General features: G+C 35.4%; 3 protein-coding genes and 1 long non-coding RNA gene across 14 annotated transcripts in view; 1 reads left to right on the top strand and 3 right to left on the bottom strand.

Moving 5' to 3' along the window:
* LOC138135356 (zinc finger protein draculin-like) overlaps positions 1–21,693 on the bottom strand; it is a 218,590-nt gene that overhangs the window by 80,017 nt on the left and 116,880 nt on the right. The window lies entirely within an intron of this gene.
* On the bottom strand, positions 924–20,531 carry LOC138135352 (zinc finger protein 62-like). 3 transcript variants are annotated; one of them, XR_011160942.1, is made up of 6 exons: positions 20,393–20,531; positions 20,234–20,285; positions 20,070–20,175; positions 19,793–20,018; positions 1,568–4,650; positions 924–1,378 (listed from the first exon to the last, which is right to left on the bottom strand). XR_011160942.1 is itself a non-coding variant. In XM_069054058.1 (4 exons), exon 4 carries the CDS (start codon positions 4,634–4,636, stop codon positions 2,564–2,566), a length of 2,073 nt encoding a protein of 690 aa, XP_068910159.1. In that variant the 5' UTR covers positions 4,637–4,650; positions 19,793–20,018; positions 20,070–20,175; positions 20,234–20,376; the 3' UTR covers positions 924–2,563. The 3 variants fall into 3 exon arrangements, 1 of the variants encoding a protein (XP_068910159.1); XR_011160941.1 differs by lacking the exon at positions 20,393–20,531 and having other exon boundaries at positions 20,234–20,376; XM_069054058.1 differs by lacking the exon at positions 20,393–20,531 and having other exon boundaries at positions 924–4,650; positions 20,234–20,376.
* Positions 14,242–15,882, top strand: LOC138135365 (uncharacterized). Of its 3 annotated transcripts, none has more exons than XR_011160959.1 (3): positions 14,242–15,062; positions 15,139–15,314; positions 15,357–15,882. It is a non-coding gene; the product is annotated as an uncharacterized lncRNA (long non-coding RNA). The 3 variants fall into 3 exon arrangements; XR_011160960.1 differs by having other exon boundaries at positions 15,139–15,271; XR_011160958.1 differs by having other exon boundaries at positions 15,139–15,882.
* On the bottom strand, positions 15,794–17,710 carry LOC138135359 (uncharacterized). The gene is made up of 3 exons (XM_069054074.1): positions 16,814–17,710; positions 16,170–16,743; positions 15,794–16,110 (listed from the first exon to the last, which is right to left on the bottom strand). The coding sequence occupies exons 1-3, from the start codon at positions 16,941–16,943 to the stop codon at positions 15,897–15,899; spliced, it is 918 nt and encodes a 305-aa protein (XP_068910175.1). The 5' UTR covers positions 16,944–17,710; the 3' UTR covers positions 15,794–15,896.

Raw genomic sequence — 21,693 nt, forward strand, 5'->3', positions numbered from 1 at the left:
TTTTGTATCCAAAATTTTCAATAAATCCTCAAGAGGTAAGGGTTTTCTCTACCTCATTAGAAAAAATTATGTGTGCAACACGAAGGAAAAGTGTTTTTTTCCGTACTCGACGCGTTTTTAATCTCGACTACGTCCCGACTAAAAATCCCGCATCTCGTACGGAAAAAAGTCACTTTTCCTATCTCGTTGCACAAATAACTATTTCTGATCTCGTATCCCACCTCCACCCGGCGGCACGGCAATTTTGCCGGAGTACATACACTATTACGGATAATACTATCAAGTAATAGTGCAGTGCTTATCAACATAATTACCGGCGTCTCGCCTCCGCATTTTGACTTTTTTGTGTTTTATGTTCTGTGTCAATGTTAAGGAATTTCCTCACGATGTGACATGAGTATAATAATATACCTTTTTGAATTTCAACCACCAATGTGTTCTCTAAGTCCAAATTTTTTAAATTTTTAAAAAGAGATTGGGGTACTATTCCTGTTGCTGAAATTATAAATTGTAAAATCGAAATTTTTTCTAAACACCAAAGATTTCTCATAGCAACGGAGAGTTCTAAATATTTATTAATTTTTGTATTATATGTCTGTGTTATATTGTGTGAATTTGGAACAGCTAAAAAAATTTGTTACACAGTCTAGGACTGGTTTACAAATCTATGAGGGGCATGATGACCAACTCAATAGACCGGGACCAATGGCTTAACGTGACTTCCGAATCACGAGACAGAATATAACCTTTTTTTTTATTATTTTAAATTTCGCCCTGGGTCGGAATCGAACCCGCGACCCTCGCGTCCCTGAGCCGAAACGGACTCCCTTAGGCTATATTCTGCCTAAAAATAATTATGATTATGATTATTATTGGTCAATAAAAATTAAAGAAACACAATTATCGGAAAAATAATACAAGTATCGTATAAACACTTTAATTTTAAATTAAATGTGAAAAGAACAAATTAACGGTGCCCTGCAACACTGCTCCCGCACTCCAACAGAAATTTCCCGCATTGTTTGGGCAATCTTGTTGTAAACTTAGCGTAGGCCGTCTTCTAACTAAATGGATCTTCATAGATTTGATGAATTTTCATCAGTATTCTGTCTTGAAGTTCTGCCAGATTTTTTATGGGAGTGTTATAAATTATGGAATTCTTCATAAGTGGCCACAAAAAAAAAATATGCAGGATATGAGATCACAACATCTGGGAGGCCAGTTATTGGGTGTATTTCGACTAATAAGCCTGTTCATGCAGAAATTTGATAAAAAAATTGTTGTAGCGCCATCTTGTTAGAAATACTCATAAATTAGCTCATCATCATTTAAAAAAGTGCTAAAATTTCAACACGGTATCTTTCTCCATCGATGTTGCCTGCAAATATGTTTGAGATAATGGGTAGTATACATAAGAATGACCATTTGCTTATACTATATATTTGTCTTTTTCTAGCTCATAGAGTCCATGTATTTCTATCTCTCACTAATACAAGTAAAAGCATTTGCTAATGGTTTATGCATATGACCCAATAAATATGAGTAACAAATGGTTACAGTAATTTACCTTGGAACAAATATGGGCCAATGATCCTACGTTGGCTAATAGCAGCCCAAACTCCAATTTCTTGGGGGTAATGTGGAGCTTCAGCAAATAAATGTGGATTTTGTGAACTCCACATTCTCAATTTTCTGACTTTACGTAGCCTTACAAATGAAAATATGCTTCATCCATACAGTATTTTTTCTAAATCATCAACAATTGTGTTCAAAAAACATTGACAAAAGTTTAGACTTTAGGGAAAGTCATTCACAGGTAACTGTTGAACAGAGGTGATATGGAAATAAATGCAGGTCTTCTTTTAAAATTTTATGACAAGGTCCAACAGAAAAATCAACCCGTTGTAACAAACGCCGAATCGAAGTTCTAGGTGAATCTTCCACTATTTGTTGAACATTTTCGATTACTTCCCGAGTAAATTTCTTTGGTTGACCACTTCCCTCTTTTCGTCCAATAGTGCCACTTTCTCGAAAATTATTTAGACAAAGTTGGAGAGTGTCAAAATTCTTCATACTCAATTGCAACAATCGGAAATTGTTCACGGTACTTCTCAAAACATTCATTAACAGAATATTCCCAGTTGCAATCAACTTTTGTTCCGTTTCTAAAGTAGAAACACAGCTTGGTAGGGTTTTAAAAAACCGAAGATCAAACTATTAAAAATTCTGGAAAGCATTGGGAGACCACGTAGGTCCATGACATAAATAAATGTCATTCATGTCAAACGGCACTTACTTTTTTCAACGCCTACTTAGCCCAGGATTTCATTTGATGGCATGATCATATTGTTTGGAAATGCTATGAACAGTTCTCACTTGAGTCTTTGTTCAACGTTTTTTTTTGCGTAGTACTTTTGATTTTAGACAAACCAGACGTTTCTTATGTTGTTTTAAGCAGTCGTTTCGTCTCGTTTTAAATTCGCACTTATCACATCAAAACCATTGAACAGCATCTGCTGTTCTTTTAAATAAATGATCGCTTCTTTTCGTTTTATATTCGCACTCAAACAGCTTCTGCACAAAGATGAATTCCCTTATGTCGTTTGATGTGTTTGCTATATTTCGTTTTGTATTCGCATTTATCACAGCTATACCATTGGACCGCGTCTGCTGAGATATGAATTATGTTATGTTTTTTAAAGTTGCCTTTATATTTCGTTTTGAATTTGCATTTATCACAATTATACCACTGGGTGGCATCTGCTAAGAGATGAATCGAGTTATGTGTTTTAATGTTGCCCTTATATTTCGTTTTGAATTCGCATTTATCACAGCTATACTCCTGGATGGCATCTGCTGAGAAATGAATTGTGTTATGTTTTTTAATGTTGTTCTTATATTTCGTTTTGAATTCGCATTTATCACAGCTATACCAGTGGACAGCATCTGCTGAGAGATGAATTTTCTTATGTCGCTTAATGCATTTGTTATATTTCGTTTTGTATTCGCATTTATCACAGTTATACCATTGGACCACGTCTGCTGAGAGATGAATTGTGTTATGGTTTTTAAAGTTGCTCTTATATTTCGTTTTGAATTCGCATTTATCACAATTATACCACTGGATGGCATCTGCTAAGAGGTGGATCGAGTTATGTGTTTTAATGTAGGCCTTATATTTAGTTTTGAATTCGCATTTATCACAGCTATACTCCTGGATGGCATCTGCTGACAAGTGAATTATGTTATGTTTTTTAATACTGCCCTTAAATTTCGTTTTGTATTCGCATTTATCGCAGCTATACCAGTGGACATCATCTGCTGAGAGATGGATCGAGTTATGTGTTTTAATGTTGGCCTTATATTTAGTTTTAAATTCGCATTTATCACAGCTATACTCCGGGATGGCATCTGCTGACAAATGAATTGTGTTATGTTTTTTAATACTGCCCTTATATTTCGTTTTGTATTCGCATTTATCACAGTTATACCACTGGATGGCATCTGCTGAGAGATGAATTGTGTTATGCTTTTTCAAGTTGTCATCATAAATCGTTTTGTATTTGCATTTATCACAGCTATACCACTGGACTGCATCTGCTGACAAATGAATTGTGTTATGTTTTTTAATACTGCCCTTATATTTCGTTTTGTATTCGCATTTATCACAGTTATACCACTGGATGGCATCTGCTGAGAGATGAATTGTGTTATGCTTTTTCAAGTTGTCATCATAAATCGTTTTGTATTTGCATTTATCACAGCTATACCACTGGACTGCATCTGCTGAGAGATGAATTATCTTATGTCGTTTAATGCATTTGTTATATTTCGATTTGTATTCGCATTTATCACAGCTATACCACTGGATCGTACCTGCTGAGACATGAATTATTGTGTTATGTTTTTTAATGTTGCTCTTATATTTCGTTTTGTATTCGCATTTATCACAGCTATACCACTGGATGGCATCTGCTGAGAGATGAATTGTGTTATGTTTTTTAAAGTTGTCCTCATATATCGTTTTGTATTTGCATTTATCACAGCTATACCACTGGACAGCATCTGCTGACAGATGAATTCTCTTATGTCGTTTAAGGCGTTTGTCATATTTCGTTTTGTATTCGCATTCATCACAATTAAACCATTGGACCGCGTCTGCTGAGAGATGAAGTAGCTTATGTCGGTTTAAGGAGTCGTTCCGTTTCGTTTTAAATTCGCATTTACCACAACTATACCACTTTAACTGGTTAAGTAACTGCTTTGCGGCCTGGTGTTTCTCCAAAACTGTTGCCTCCTTTGTTTTAAAGGAACAAAATTCGCATCGGTACCACTCTTCTTCAATAATGTTCTCCCATTCTTCTTTTTTGTTAAAACATGAACCATTCAAGTGTTTAATCCACATTAAAACGGAATATGTTTCAAACGGGCACTTCTGACAAATGTAGCTTTTTACAACAGTGTCATTTTTTGGTTGATCTTGCACGCAATCAGTATCCTTTCTGTGATATTCCCTGAAATGTTGCTTTAAAATTACCACAAGATCGGTTTCAAAATGGCAGTCCTTGCAGTAGTATTTTTCCAAATCGTTTCTTTCGCATCTGGATGATTCGAGTGGCAATCGACAATTTTGCATTTTGTCTTTATAATCTGAAAATTTAATTTAATGTCAATACAAAAAAACTAATTAAAATAATTGCAATTTCTACTTTTAAATTTTTATTTCATACTGTCCGGTAGATGTTCGATTGCATCATCAATTTGAGTCCGGTAGGTAAGTTATAACAGTATCAAAGCCGGAAAGTGTCACTAAGCAACACCTACCGGACTGTTTTATTTTTATCCATCAAATCTGACATTGAAAAGTGAAAAAGTCAAAAAATATTCAATCTAAAAAAACAATAGCAACGGCCGTTGCCACAGGGAAAAGGTGATGCTATTTTCACAGAATAATGTGATTTTTTAATTTTTGAATTAAAATTATGATGCACAAGAGACTTCCAGTATGAAATAAAATACATTACGATATACATCCGGTGGTACTTGTAACAGGTACTCGTTTAGATATTCTTGACTCGGCTCCTAACGTCGCCTCGTTCATAATGTCTAACTCGTACTGTTACAAGTAACCTACCGGACTTATAACGTAAATTACTATTATTTGCTCAATTTGCTGTACGATTTCCAACGATAGATTCATAACATGAAAGCAAAAATAAAATGAAATTGCTGGCAACATTGTTTTTTTTTTACGTAGCTAAATGTTGGTTGTAGCCAATGATCCTTCAGAACTGCTGTTCTACCAGAACGACCTTCTTTAGAAGGATAATACCATTATAATGTTTTTTGTTCGACACTGTCAGAATTTGAGAATTTTCTCCTATGTGAAATATCTTTTTTGTAATCGGCGGATTGCGCACTCGCTCGTGCGGCAAATTTTCCTTCTCGTAAAAAAAGTACATATTACTTTACTCACTCATAAATAGGTAATTATTTTTGTTTGACATTGTCAGAGTTTTAGAATTTTATCCTGTGTGAACGGATTTTGATCAATGTGACAACTTGTCAAAACGAAACGTCAAGTTAATTTTAAAGATCTTAAGCAATTTGGAGCCTTTAAGGGGGTCGTCGAACAAAAAAACGTTGTATTCAACTCGTTCTTGTGTAAACTGGACTTGTTTTTGGCACTCGTGGGTCTTTAAAACGCTCGTTTCACTCGCGTTTTAATCTGGCCCACTCATACCAAAAAAAGCCCAATTTACACACGAACTCGTTAAATAAATAACTATATTCGTTGCTCAATATTGAAATTCATAGCAGTGACATTGAAAATTATTGTTTAAAAATAGTGACAATTGCACAAAATTGTTGCCATTTATTTTTTTCATCCTTAAATTTTTTGTGAAAACAGCGACATCTTTTGGCAAAATGCAGAAAAGTGACTCCAATTTTCGTAGCCACTCTGTTGAAATTTCGGTTGGTAAGGCTGCAAGCTCTGCAAAGTTGAATGATCTATTGACATTGATGAATTTTTGGTATTCTACTTCATATTGGCCTGCGGATTTTACAGGAAGTAAAATTTGCATTGGCTTTATCTGCAAATTTTTTGACATTAGGATGTTTTCATTTTTTTAATACGACTTTGAATTTGAAATTCGAGCACTGACAGATTGACATTTGACAGATTCAGTGATAAATTGAATACCAACATAATTTTGTTTTTCGTTGACCACAGGCGGATCTACTTTTACACTAAATAACGAACCAAATGTTCAAAACACGCGATATTGGGCTCAAGAAAACCCTCGAGTAAATATTCCTAGTAGAACTCAGTATCCTCAAAAAATTCATATCTGGGCTGGGATTTTTAATAACATTTGAAATAAAGGGACATTTAAATTCAGCAAATTATTTAGATTTATTATTAACTAAAGTAGGAACTGCATTGTAATTTTTTCAAAGAATTTATAATAAAAACTGCTTAAACTGTTAATTACTTTTAATTCTTTAATATTATTGATGTATCGAAATAATGGCTTAATATCTATAAACTGAATGCACAGTGTTAATTGCCTATGTTCGACTTTGAGAGTGGACACCCGGTATAAGCCGTTCACGATTGTTTTAAACACGCAGCAGGCCAAGATATTTTTTTATTAGGTTGGCGTCAGGTCCTGTCATATGACGTTTCGTTTTTAAATATTCGAATTATAACCTAAAATACATTTATTATGACAAGTCACAATACTGCCAACTAAAATGTCAGATTTTCATAGATAGTCCGAATTTGAAACAATCGTGAATGGTATACAGGGTGCGTCTTCTTAAAAAAGGTCGCAAGCCATATCTCTGTTATTTATGGCTCGATTTAAGTAAAACAAAAACTGTCATAAATTAATTTTAAAACACTATAAGCACAATATAGACTAATTTTTTTTTAAGTCATTCAAGGTCAGAGGAATGTCAACTTTGTTTTTTCAAATAGCTTAGTATATGTATTTTTTTATTCCGATTTTGAAAAAGATTATTTTTCTCAATCCAATGATATGCCACATGTTAGAATGCATTTAACAGTAACCGCGAAAATAAATAAATAAATTAGCATTATTTGAAATTTTTTCTTCGAAAAAAATCAATTATACACTACTCAAAACATAAAAGTAGGCACTTTTTTGAACTTCGATATTTTTTTTATATTTTAAGAGATTTCGTTAAAACTTGGAATATGTAAGGAACCATTAATTATTGAACTTATTTTAACAAATTAAAAACAGAGAGACACTGAAGCAACCTACTACTAACATTTATGTACTAACATGTGAAAAAACAAAGAGTTTGAAATCAAATTGGATTAAAAAAAGTCTGACAACTTAGCTAATTTGTACCAATTGTGATGTTAATATCTGGTGTGGCTTCCTCTTGCCTGCCAAACGTCGTTGCAGGCTTCGAATAAGCCTTCGCAACCCATCTTGGGGAAAATTCTTCAACTAAAGCCTATGCCAACTGTTCAGCTGTAATTGGAGGATTTGGACGTCCTCGAACACGTTTCCCTAATTGTTCCCAAACATGTTCGATTGGATTTATGTCTGCGCTGCATGCGGGTCAATCCATTTTACGGATATTGTGATCATCAAGATAATCAGTGACGATGTGAGTAATGTGCTGTCTGGCATTACCTTGCATAAAAACAAAATTTTGTCAACAACATTTGCTCTTGGGATCACTTGACGTTCTAAAATCTCATCAATGTACCTTCGAGCTGTTAGGCCACCATTGCGAAGAAAAACAAGGTCCTTGCGAGTGTTTATTGTTATTCCATACCATACCATTATGGATCCACCACCAAAAGGGACGGTTTCATGCACTGTATTTGACATGAAATGTTCTAAAGCCCTTCTCCAGACTTTTACACCTTCACCATTACCTGACAGAGCAAATTTGGACTCATCACTAAACACGACAGGAGTGCAATGACGAAGTTGCCAGTTTAAGTGTTCTCTTTCAAATTCAAATCTTCTTTAACGATGTTCTCTGGTCAATTTGGGCAATTTTGCAAAACATCTTGCTTTTAATTCAGCCTCTCTTGACCTATTGCAGACGAAGGGCTTGCAATCGCAGTTTTACTCTTTGGACCTGTACTTGCTCGCCTTGTTACGGTACCTGTTTTTCGGTGTCGTTTCCAAAGCTTCCACACAGTTTCCTGCACAACCCCAAGCTGTTTGGCAACATAAAGCTGTGAATGTCCTTCTTCGCGTAACGTTACAGCTCTATTAACTTCTGCCGACGTTAATTGCTAAGCCATTGCTTCTTTTAAATGTTAGTGAACTGTCAGAATGATCTAATGTTGTTTAAGACTAAAATGGTCCAAAGTCTGTTTAAACATTACTTCTTAAGTGATTTTTTTCATTTTAGTTTTTGTATTGATCGAACATTTGAGGCTCTAAGTTTATTATAACAAGGAGCATTCGCGTACAATTTTGTAATTACTTTAATAAATGACGGTTCAATATGAAAAAAATATCGAAGTTCAAAAAAGTGACTACTTTTATTTTTTGAGTAGTGTAGTATGGAAAACAATCCTAAACGCAGTAACAATACTTTCTGAAGATTAAAAAAAAAAAATAATATGACAGAACGTGTAATAAATATTGCGTTTAGGATTGTTTTTCATAGTATACTTGATTTTTTTTCGAACAAAAATTTCCAATAATGCTATTTTATTTATTTATTTATTTATTCTAACATGTGGCATATCGTTGGATTCAGAAAAATAATCACTTTTAAAATCAGAATAAAAAAAAATACCAAGCTATTTAAAAAAACAAAGTTGACTATCATCTGACCTTGAATGACTTTTTGAAAAAAAAAAAAAAATTATCTACATCGTGCCTATAGTGTTTTTAATAGTAGTTTATTTAACGAGTTCGTGTGTAATTTGGGTTTTTTTTGGCATGAGTGGGCCAGTTTAAAACTCGAGTGAAACGAGAGTTTTAAAGGTCCACGAGTGCCAAAAAAGCCCAAATTACACAAGAACGAGTTGAATACAACGTCCTTTTGTTCGACGAGCCCCCAAAGGCTCCAAATCGCTGAAAATCTTTAAAATTAGCTTGACGTTTCGTTTTGACAAGTTGTCAAATTTATCAAAATCTGTTCACACAGGAGAAAATTCTCAAATTCTGACAGTGTCGAACAAAATAGTTATTTGTATAGCAAGGCTGCGAAATCCTACTTTGACGAACCGAGAGAAAAATTGTCGTCAAGGCCGCTTTGCGGCCGAGACAAGACAATCTCGAGGTCGTCAAAGGATTTCGTAGCCGAGGTGTACACAACATTTTGTGTGCAACCCGAAAATTTGTAATTATAAAATGAACAAGTAAAATTTCCTTCACTGTCAATAAAAATAAAGTCGGCCTACATGTCGCCATGTCGCTATGGAAACGACATAAATAAAACAATTCATTTTGAGAAAAATTGGAAAAATGTCGCAAAAAAATTACAACGTTTTTGTTCCGTCTACTTCCCCAGATTGTGCAGTGTCCAATTTAATACCAGAAAAGTCCAAACGGCAGTACGATAAGTGTTACAATGACTTTAAAGAGCGGTGTAATAAAAATAATGTGAAAACGGTGTCGGAGAATGTTGTTTTGGCTTATTTAATGGAAAAATCAAAAACTGTGAAAAGTTCAACTTTATGGAGTACATATTCAATGTTGAAGCTCACGCTGAACATACGGGATGGCATTGGTGTTACGAAGTTTCTGAAATTGGTACCTTTTTTGAAAAAAAATCAGTTGGTTATCAGGTGAAAAAGTGTAAGGTATTGACACGAGACCAGATCAATTTGCTGTATAATCTGCCCTTTTTTTAGGTCATTTTAATCATGGGAATATTAGGAGCCATGCGAAGAGACGATGACGAACTAACCAAAATGTCTATCGATGACATCAAGGATGAACATTCTGTATTAATAGTGGCCGTTCCTGACACAAAAACTGACATAAAACGAACTTTTACTGTCACCAATCCAGAATTTGTAAGATTATACCGCAAATATGCAGCTCTTGTTCCGTGTACTCATCCAGAGTTAAAAAAAGATTATAAATTGTGCAGTGTCGCATTTGAAACCTTAAAAATCGAAACAGCAATATAAAAAATGTTACAGTGACTTTGAGACTGATGTAACAAGAAGAATGTGAAAACCCTGTCGGATAATGTTGCATTGGCTTACCTATTTACTGGAATTTATTTATTGTGACAGGTAAACGTTAAATTCTGTTATAAGTTTTAGGTTATTTTAATCGTGGAAATATCAGATGCCGTGCGAAGAGACAAATAAACCAAAATGTCTGTTGATGCCATTCATGATTCAGGATATGTTACTACTTACTAGTTACTAGATATTTCCCTTTTTGACCGGTGGAAAATTAACCTAATTCATACGTGTCTGTTCTAGATCGATCTTTTTTACCGACTCGTCAATACGTCAATCATCGGGTGCGTTCGTTATTGACATCGCCAGATTTAGTACAGATTCTGCCGATGTCGGGCAGAGCACAAACTAATTAAAAACGCGAAGGAGCATTGGTTCAGATTGTTTCAGTAGAAGGGGACTTGCGCGGGAATGTGAGAGTGAGTGAGGTTAGGTAAATGTTTTATGCTGGCCAATGCATAATTGCATAGTAATCCGCGGGTCAATGTGAATTGGGAAGAATGGCAGGAGCACCTGTAGATTTTGAAATCGTATATTCTGGATCCTCAATGATTATGTCAGAAAATGGACAGGTGTTGGTTCAAAACAAGCAAAGTGAGTTTTTTTAGGTACTTATTGTCTTAATGGTTAACAACAAAATACATTATGTATAGATGGTGACCTTACATACATGGATTACAAAGACGTTTTTCCGTCAGAAGAAATGGAAACAGCAGTAGAGGTGGATGATGAGGGGGAGGAGAGGGACATTGAAGCTTCACCCAAACAAAGTGGTAAAAAATGGACAGATGAAGAAATATTGTTGCTAATTAGAACAATGGAAAGCAATTATGAGCAATTCAACACAAAACTTAAAAAAACAGTATTTGATGATATTGCTAAACAAATGAATAAAGTCCTCAATCAGTCACTTACTGGACAACAAATTGACACGAAATGGAAGGGGCTCAAGTTAATGTATAAAAAAGTAAAAGCACATAATGATACCAGTGGCAACGCACCTAAGCAATGGAAGTTTTACAATGCGATAGACATGTTTTTAGCAAAGAAACCTGAGATAAACCCTGTTGCTGTTGCAAGTTCGTCTGGTGAGGATGTGGAGCAAAATTCTAAAGAAAAGCCAAAGAAGAAAAAAGATGAAGTGGAAAGGAGGCATCAAGAACGATTACAACGACAAGATCGTTTTTTGGATTTGTTCCAACAATTTTTAGAGAAAAAAGACTAATCAGACTGATAATTGACAATATTTAGTTTACTTTTTAATACCAAAGAAGTATTTCTCGTTTTTTTTTTAGAATTTATTTTTGTTTGAAAATATATCTATTTTTGTTATTACTACCAATAATTTGTAATAAAACAGAAAAATCAAAGTTAATATTTTTTATTCCAGAATCCTTAACCTATTTTTTATATTGTTTCTTTTTATTACGCCTTGGTGATTATTGTTTGCTATAGCTATGTTATGAACATTCATTCTTCTCTCTTCTGCTACTTCTGCTTCCAAATTAAGAATTTCGTTGAACTCATCATTATTCATTATACATATGTTATGGAATATGCAAGCAGTTAATATAATTGTCACCGCAATGTCAAGGCGCACAGACTCTAGTAATTTTAAACGCCTAAATCTTCCTTTTAATAAGGCAAATGCTCGCTCAATGACTACTCGTGTTTTAGAAAGTTTTTTATTATAGTTGATTTGCCTATTATCTAAATGCCCATTGTTTCTATATGGTACCATTAAATGTGGTAATAACGGATAAGCTGCATCCCCAATTAAATGGAATTGATCAGGAAAGTTAATATTTGGGATTCTTCCACAAATATTTGATCTTCTGAAGACAGTTGCATCATGAACTGACCCTGCTTCTCCTGCGTAACAGTCTATAAATAACATATCAGGGGAAGCAATTCCTTGTAGTATTACACTATGAAATTTTTTTCTGTTTATATAAGATACTGCATTCTTTGTGGGCGCTTTAATAGGAATGTGACTTCCATCGACCGCCCCTATGATACCTGCAATAAGTAAATTTTGAAAAATTGTACACGTTCAATGGACAGGAGTAGGTACCTGGAAATCCATGTCTGCGTTCAAATACCGTGGCATTAGTTATGCACTCTTCTTCTGTGGGCCATGAAATCACCTGCATTCGAACATTTAATTTCATTATAAGTTGACACATCTGGTGAACAACTTTCCAAGCTGTACTCTTTGCAATACCAAATCTGTCTGCCACACTTCTACAATAACACATGTAGTCATAATATTCATAGCGTCTTTTGTGACTTACCTGAAACATTCCAGATTTGCAATATACCAGAGTGTTATTAGAAGTTGTTTATTAAGTTTTATTTCTGGAGTTCCTGATTTCACATCAATAGTCTTAAGGTTGTAAAGTCGTGACAAAAGTATGTCAAATGTCGATCGGGATAATCTGAAGTGCATTTTGAACTGTCGATCATGCATTGCGGGGGCAACTTGCTCCGCAAAGTTTTTTATTTTAATTTGTTGTTTTCTTTCTGGATTTTCGACCTCATCTTCGTCAGCATACAGAATTTCATTCGCGAAAAATAGTACAATTGCTAGCATCACCGAAAATTAAATATCTTTTTGTTTTAATTTGAGAACAAAATTGTAGGTTATGTATGACTTATAATATGCAAACAAAAACATTGACAACAGGAGATGATGACGTCAGAAATCTGCCAGCTCGGTCTCACAACTCCGATTTAATCGAGCATTTTTCAGCCGTCGACGACTTCCATTTCGAACGCAAGAAAGTCGTCAGTAGGAAGAATCACGAACGCTTTAGATCACATCGAGTGCTCGGACTACAATAACGAACGCACCCATCGAATCATCAGGCGACCACACCATTTGAAATTGGCGGGAACTTCAAACCGGATGAAAATTCTGTACTAATAGCGGCCGTTCCTGACACAAAAACTGGCATAAATCAAACTTTAACTGTACCCAATCCAGATTTTGTAAGATCACACCGCAAATATAGAGATAGATATGTTGTAATTGTGATAATAAATAAATATTGAAATGACTTTTACTTTTACGGCCGTCGTCAAGGCAACGGCTGCGAAATTCAATTTCGCGGCCTGCTCTAGGCACGCGAAGTGCTCATTTCGCGTACGGTTGCACACAAAAATGATTTATTCCGGTTTTTGTTTTATTTAAATCGAGCCATAAATAACGGAGATATGGCTTGCGGCGTTTTTTAGGACGCACCCTGTATAAACCTGCATTTCATTGAAACCTTTAACACTGACTACGTTCGACATTTCAATTAGGTTAGACCATGGAGGTAGGTAGTATTAACAGGAGGAAGCACTATTTGAAAAACGCGGAAACGCCGCGTAAATGCGCACTGCTATAAAGTGGTACTAAATACAGGGCGCACCATGTGCCTTTTCAGTGGCGTAGTAAAATTGATATTTTTCACTCTCTTTGCAATTCTTCTGAATTACAAAAAGTTCAAAAATAACAACAAAAACAATCAAACAACACCCAAACACGGAGAAAATTCACACCAAAACCACTCACACGTAAAGCCGAAAGTAAAATAACTGAAATGCCCAAATTCCCAAAATTACCCTTGTTGAGCACGCCACTGATTCGAGCAGTGGGAGAACAGTGGGCCGTATGATTTCCCATTCGTTAAGCCTTTCATTAGTTAAATAATAATTGATTAGACAAAGTGAGAGTATATGCCAAGCACTATATTAGACAGAGACAAAACAATTTAACGACATTCTTTAACTTTAATGAAAGGGAAATCATACGGCCCAGTCCCCAGTGTCATTAACGCTGGCGGGTAGTTTGAGAAGAGTCATAAAGTGGTACTAGAGAGTGGCCGACTGGTACAGCATCTAAATTCTAAAGCATTGACGGTATAGGGAATGCTCCGTCCTGATAATACTAAAGTCGGTACAGGTTGCAAAGAAGCAGGGAAAAAAATGTATGTTGGTAACATTTCTGGTAATTTACAATATTTATAGTTGGCGGCGTTGGCGCTTCTTTCCTTCATGACATTTGAAATCCCCGTCAAATTAAGGTTTTTGCCGCGAGTAACCGTTGTTGACCTGGTCTGACCGAGCGGTAATACATCCATCTTTATCTTTTAGCATAGCTATCCTGTTTCAACCGGTGTTAACGCTGGTTAACGCAGAAATGCTCCGGTAAGATACTGCGGTTTGTAAACAAACAAACATAACCTCACGGATAGGGCACCTTAAACTTAGAAACATCGTCCAGAGTTTTGTTTCGTGGCATTTCGTGATATAAGTGTGTTGTGGTGATAAAGAAAAAATGATTCCATTAGAAATGTGTCAATTACTTAATTTTTTTTTTTTGATAATACGGTAGAATATATTACAAGAATTACCCTTGTGAACAGTGGAGGTGCGACAGAATTAGCTGCCGCTGCAATTTGGCGACAGCCTTATCATACATTTAATATTGAGGAACCGGAGATATGGATCAACGCATACAATGAACTTGTCTTCTTCCAGTTGTTCCGCATGAAGAAGACAACTTTTGCTCGACTGCTACAAGTTGTTGTGAAAAATGATAAGTTAAACTTAATTAATAAAGCATATGTTGGTGGAAATATCCCAGTAAAACAAGATAAAGCCATTCTTATTTTTCTATGGTATATGTCAAAACCAGACACTCTCAATTCTATTGCACACCAGTTCCATGTGGTTCCTTCCACGGTCATGAGAATTGTTAATGTCCTTTTATATATTTTACTTCAACTGAAGCGCACGTACATATGTTGGCCAAACACGGTGGAAGAATATGACCAAATTACACAGGAATTTATCCCCTACCCAGGTACTTACATACATATTTAGCATAAAAAAAATATCGATTTTCAGGTCCTTGAATTATCAGATATGTAAATTTCTAGGTGTAATTGGGGCAATAGACGGTACACATATCAATCTTAAAGTGCCAATGAATCAGCATGATAGCTATGCAAACCGTTATTTAAGTCATTCAATTAATTTAATGGCAATTTCCACTGCTAGAAAAATATTCACGTACGTTTTTATTGGATATCCTGGCTCTGCACATGACTCAAGGGTAATATTAAATTTGTCTTATTATTTGTCTTATTTATTTCAGGTGTTTTCCAATTCATTATTTTCACTTAACATTCAAAGACATGGACCCCAGATTTACTTTCCCCATGAAAGATATCATCTTATTGGAGACAGCGCTTTCCCCCTGCGAACATGGCTTATGACTCCATATAGAAAAACTAATAATATGCCAAGAATACAAAAACATCATAACAGCTGTTTAAGCTCCAACAGAGTGTGCATAGAACATGCATTTGGACTTTTAAAAGGAAGATGGAGAAGATTATTTTTCATTAATACATATTCAATCAGTAAAGCCATAGAAATTGTTACAGTTGCATGTATCCTACATAATTTTTGTTATTTATGTTGTGATGAGTGGGAGAACGAAAATATGCATGTAGAAGACGATGAAATAGAATATGAAGAAGATCATAGGGATAGGGACCAGCTTCTTTTAGGAACAATAAAACGAAATAATATTGCACAAAATTTATTATAAAAACTAAAATCACATTTTCTTTGGTAACAACGTAAAGAATATTCATAAAAAAAGCTTTAAAAAAGTAGTTTGTGTATTTCCTTAATCAGACTCTGACGAATCTCGTTTCCTTCTCTTCACAGCCACACTTTCTGCAAATATGTGTAGCATTCGCTCTCTTTGTTCGTTTTGTATATTTAATGCGCGTTCTATAGCACGCAGGTGGTGAGCCCTTTCTTCTTTTTCTTCTTTGATGTGATCGAATAATTTGGAAAACGTGCTCTGTGGTCGTAGAGATCTACAAGTAGTCTTAAACCTGTAAATATAGTGCCATACAAAAACAAAATGACTTACTCATATTTATGTATCACAAACCTATTTTTTATTTGAGCCTTCTTTTCACTACATTGTTCTACATCTGTATCTTCATTTCCGGTTGCATCTGCATCACTAGTTGTTTGTGACGTTGATGCTTGTTGCAGAGAATCTTCTAAATAAGGGGGATTTGTTTTGTCCTTATTTCCTAAGATATCGTGTATTTCGTTGAAATACGGAGGCGGCCGTTTAGTCTCTTCTCCTGTACGTTTCATATGTGTTATATGGTTCATGTAAGTTCTTTGCAGGTTGGAAAATTTTTGCCTACATTTCTCTGCGCCTTCCTTATCTCCCTCAATAGGAAACCGTTTTTCTTTCATTTCTCTCGCGATGTTCTGCCACAGGCCTTGCTTCATCGTTTTTCTATCATTAAATTTGGCCGCAAGTTCCAAACGCAATTTTAATAAGAGTAGAGTTGCTTCATGGTCTTTTGCACTATTATTCTTACATTTTGAGGACCACAGTGGAGGTTCAAGCTTTGCAGGATTTTCTTGAGTTGAAGTTTGCGGATTATCATTATCATCTATCCGGTTGAAAATATGCTGCTCTACATACTTGTTTGCTTGGGTTGAATCTAAACAAAAATTTAATTATTTTCTGCCCTTAATTTATTTATTGTATAACTTTTTGTATTAGTTCCTTACCATTTAGCAGGATATTTGCTGTTTCCAAGTTAACTTTGCATAAATAATCTGTGCCTTGATAATTAATAGTAATATCGACTTCATCGTCAGCCTTACTATCAGTTGTGTTAATATTATCACATTTTTCCATTTTATTAACAAATACTGCACACTTTTATAACCACCTAACGACCTAACCTCAAAAATCCTCTACGAAATGTGAGTGAACACCACCGGTGAAGCGTTCACAAATTTGCTTACCAGGTTAGTACATTCGGAAACAAAAGTATCTTACCGTAAGTTCGCGAAAATGCAACGGTCAGTTGAACAAACATACCAAAGCTGACCGAAACTGACCTGGTCAGTCGCGACAAAAACCCTATTGTTTTTAAAAATTGATATAACGTTTACAAGGAGAACGTTTAATACACATAACCTAAAAGTCAGCATTTGACAGTGCGTTTCACAGTTTAAAAAATTTAACTAGAATCCCGACGCATACCGAACAAGTAACTGTTGCAGTCGTTGCAAACATCGTTACATTAGGCAAATTTCCTTCGATCATATACGTATAAACGTATACTACGTGGATACCTAATACCTTGTCTACCTCGTGTTCCAAAAAAAGCGGCACGTTTTGTTGGGACATAACCGGAATCGGTTTATGGTGGAACGACAGTTTTATTGGTGCACAAAACCGACTCCGACGAAACTTTTCATTCCGTTAAACTACATAGAATGATCGGTTGGAATGTGTTAGAAAGTGGGGATTTTATGACAAAACTGTCAAAAATTTTAAGCCGTTTTGTTGGTGGGATGCATTCCGTTCAATCTGGATGACCCAACAAAACGCACCTAATGTGTACCGGAATGTTGCATTCTACGCAGGCGCATGTATTCAGTGATTATCTTTATTTTTACATACGTAACAAAACTTCATTTTTCAGTTTTCACAAAAACTGGAGAAAAAACGAGAGAAAAACAAGAACTGATAATGTCAATCACAATCACAGATTCACAGATTTACAGATGTCAATTGTCAAAGCGTTGGCCATTGATCATGCGCAGAGCGAACTTGTGCAAGTTGTGTAGTTATTTCTTAGACTTATGCGTTTGTGTCTATTTATCTCTTTTCAATTTTTTGGAACATCAAATGTGTCTCACAAACTCGTTGCATTACGCATCCACGTAGTATATACTGTAGTTTCAATTTAGTTGTAGGTCGTAAAATTTTATGGTACTTTAAGTTAAAGATCTTGCGGGGCTTATAAATCCTAGTTTACCACCAGTAGGTAATATTTTAAGCAGGGTTGTATTGTATAGTTCTCCCAGAGCTGCAGCGGTTTTATGGCAGGGTACCATTGTATAAACGTTAACAACACCGACAATAGGTTTAAACCGCAAGTACAACCCCTAATCGTAAATTCGTCCAAGTACTACCCTGTAAACTGACAGGTATAGAACGAAAATGATGATTGACAGGGGTCTGTTTATGTCGCGTATCGGCATCTCAACAGGCGTAATAATTACTATTGCCCTGCCATAAAACCGCTGCAGCTCTGGGAGAACTATACATTTGGTATATTTGCATTGTATGGCAAACGGCACGCGCCGCTTCCCAACCTTTTCAAACCCAACCATTGTGCCCGTTAATCGCTCATAATATCCAATAAAATTTTACGACCTACAACCAAATTGAAACTACAATATGATCGAAGCAAATTTCTCAATGTCGGTTGCAAGATGCTTCTTTACAACCTGTACCGACTTTAGGTCCATGGGTTAGACAGACTGACAGACATAACCTCAATTTTGACGTGGGGGGAATTGTTATACAGTTGGTCGGAAAGTACAGGTTTTAGGGTAACACAGTCTGGTCTTTTACAAAGTTTTGACACTGACAGCTGATAAAAAAAATAAACTACATATAGACAAAATAATTCATTAATATTGAAATTAACAAGCGGTCAACGGAAAATAAAATAATTTGAAACACCAATTTATAACCCAACTTCTTTCTACAACGTGATCAAGAATGATTGAGTCTGTTGGTAACAATGAAAATTTGAATGATTTTGGTACCACTGTAATCTAAACGCATTTCCAGTTGTCAGCTTTGACACTTTTGACAGAGTTGACAGGCGAATTTGACGTTTACCATCAAAGGGTCATTTTTCTAATAGCATAAACATACCCGACATAACCTATTTTTTTTTAATGTCCTGTCAAGTTAAAACATGACCAACTAAAGAGCGTCTATTGATATTTTGAAACGACTTTTTAAACACTAGTTAACATTTTGGGTCGTTTATGATGGTCTCATTACTAGGTGATTATTTACCTACCCTGTAACAAAAACTCTGCAGGGTTCAAGGCTGCGGATTATTGAGGATCGGTTACTCACCACTTTTACAACAATCTTTGTTAGCTGGCAATAAACCACTGAAGGAATCAAAAGGTCGTTTCAAAATATGGATAGACGCACTTTACATTAAACTATGTTTAATGTAGTTGGTCATGGTTAAAACATCCGGTCAGTGCCAATTACAAAACAGATAAACACCAATATTTTTCAATTGCTTCATTGCCAACAGACTCAGTCATTGTTGATCACACTGTATCTGACAGTAGTAATTTATTTATCACTAGATTTAATGTACACTCAAAAGAAAAGTTAAAACTTTGATGTACATTCGACCAATTTGGATAAAAAATGACACTGACAGTGCAGATGTCAGGTGAATGGATACCTCGGTATGCTGTCCAAATGGTGGCACTTTTTCACATTAATAATTCCATAACCAACTACATTCTTGCCTCACCTCTAGCCAGTATTTGTGAGACTATTTAATTAATTTTAAAAGAATTATTAAAAATGGGTTAGTTTTGTTAATTTGCATTTTTTTGTAAGTGGTTATAAACTACATTTTTGTAAATAGTCTTTCTGTTAATAACATACAACCTCCTTTAGACCATGACAAAATTAAATGTCTGCCCTACCTTGTCTTGATGATAGGGATGAATGGCTTAAAGAACTACACAGAGACCCACTCTTAAGGTCTAAACCTGGTGTTATGGGCTGTGTTGCACTTTAAGGGTTGAGTTGAACATCTTGATTGAACTGTCCACAAGACGAGAATGTGAATATTCACGTCAAAATGGCTATGAGTACTTCAAACTAAACTGCCATTTGACTGCAACTGAAACCAGGACCCAAAGTTGGAACCTAAGACACATATAATTAGCGCCAAGCTCCGTCTGTTTTTATCTGTTTTACCTTCTCAATAGGGTCCCATCGATTCCTCAAAATTCAATGATTGTCTTTAGCGCATAGCGCTTCAGCAGGCGATTCCAGCCATAATATAACACATAACCATACACCACTATTGAAGGAATAACATGTTCAGAAAATTTCAGGATTGAATGGAAATTGTGGCTCACCGCTTTATCACGAATCGCTCGCTCGACAAGCCGCAGGATGCACCTTCGTTCACTAAGAGATTATATTTTTTAACATTATAACTCCGAATTTCGAACTACAATCGTTTTCAAACAGCGGAAAAAGGAAAGAGGAAGGAGCAATAACTAACAACAACTCACGTTGACATACAAAGATGCATTTTGCATTAATACTGAGCCTCTTGTAATAACTTATTACTTGTACTTGTACCCATCAATCATCGGAATATTCGCAATGTACGTTTATTTAGCACCTTATTTTATTGCTGTCAAAATGTAGTTACAATCACAGGTTACAATCGTGTTGCCAACATAATAAGCCTGTTCCAGTTCCATTTACAAGTGAGGTGAGTGTAAAGTCCATTCTCGTTGGATTTTCCTCTCAAGATCAAATAATTAATTTTTTTGGCTCTGTAATTATGTTTTGTAAATAGTGACATGCAGGTAAACACCGTACAGGTGGGATTGAGCATTGCTAAATCCCATTATGTTGGTTAGCTGCATGCCACTATTTACAAAACATAGGGTGCGTTTTTTTGCAATCTTCTAGAAGTTAGAGATTCTTCCAAAAGAGAAACTTCCCACAGTCGCTAAATCGGACGTTTTTTTGCTGCATTCTCTTTGACAGTCCACAGACACACATAACCTCATTAGTAATAAGTGTTTACTTTTTTGCCATGAATAATAACAATAACAATATGATATTATACAACATGTTAAACAAAAGGCAGCTGTGATTCTGCGCAGAGGATGTGGCTAAATGATCATTTTTGTCGTTTCGGTTGCACTATTGACTCTTTGCAACCTTGCAACTTTCCTGCTTTCTCTGCCATCTAATTTGATGGCAGAAAAGAGAGATGCTCGGAGAGAATCTTCCGCGACCAATAAAACGACACTTCTGACAGTGGGAGATTCTTCCGTTGAGCAAAAAAACGCACCCATAATAATTAGAGCCAAAAAATTAAATTATTTGACCTTGAGAGGAAAATCCAACGTGAATGGACTTAAGTTTCATTCACATTGGAATAATTAGTGTTGAAATTAGCAAGTGAAATTAACGCAGAAATTAGTACATTTAGTAGTATTCACAATGAAAAATTAAGCAAAGTAATTAAGGTACTAGATCAACACACTACGTATACAGAGTGATCAACAAGAATCCAAATCAGAGCAAGCGTTGCAAATTATCGGTCACGTCGTAGCAAAATCATATGCACATAAGCGGTGAAAACATGGGCGTAGACAATTTATGGTCTCAAACGCTATTTAATAAAAAATGACACCTTATGAATTTTAGACGTTGGAATTATAATTGTGCATTTTATTATTATTATAAGATAAGGGAAACAATTTATAAAATTAACAAGGGCAACATTTTACATTTGTAAGAGTAAGTAAATTATCATCTTTATTGCCAAACGCGACGCCACTGGTACGGAGAT

Source organism: Tenebrio molitor, chromosome 7 (genome assembly GCF_963966145.1).
Source record: "Tenebrio molitor chromosome 7, icTenMoli1.1, whole genome shotgun sequence".
NCBI lineage: Eukaryota > Metazoa > Arthropoda > Insecta > Coleoptera > Tenebrionidae > Tenebrio > Tenebrio molitor.

Bases quoted from the DNA above. Each gene is read 5' to 3' on its own strand.
- LOC138135352 (XM_069054058.1), bottom strand. From the start codon at position 4,636: ATGCAAAATTGTCGATTGCCACTCGAATCATCCAGATGCGAAAGAAAC.
- LOC138135359 (XM_069054074.1), bottom strand. From the start codon at position 16,943: ATGGAAAAATGTGATAATATTAACACAACTGATAGTAAGGCTGACGAT. The intron at 16,744-16,813 runs GTAAGGAACTAA...ATTTTTGTTTAG, and splicing joins AGCAAATATCCTGCTAAATG to ATTCAACCCAAGCAAACAAG. The intron at 16,111-16,169 runs GTTTGTGATACA...CTATATTTACAG, and splicing joins AAGGCTCAAATAAAAAATAG to GTTTAAGACTACTTGTAGAT.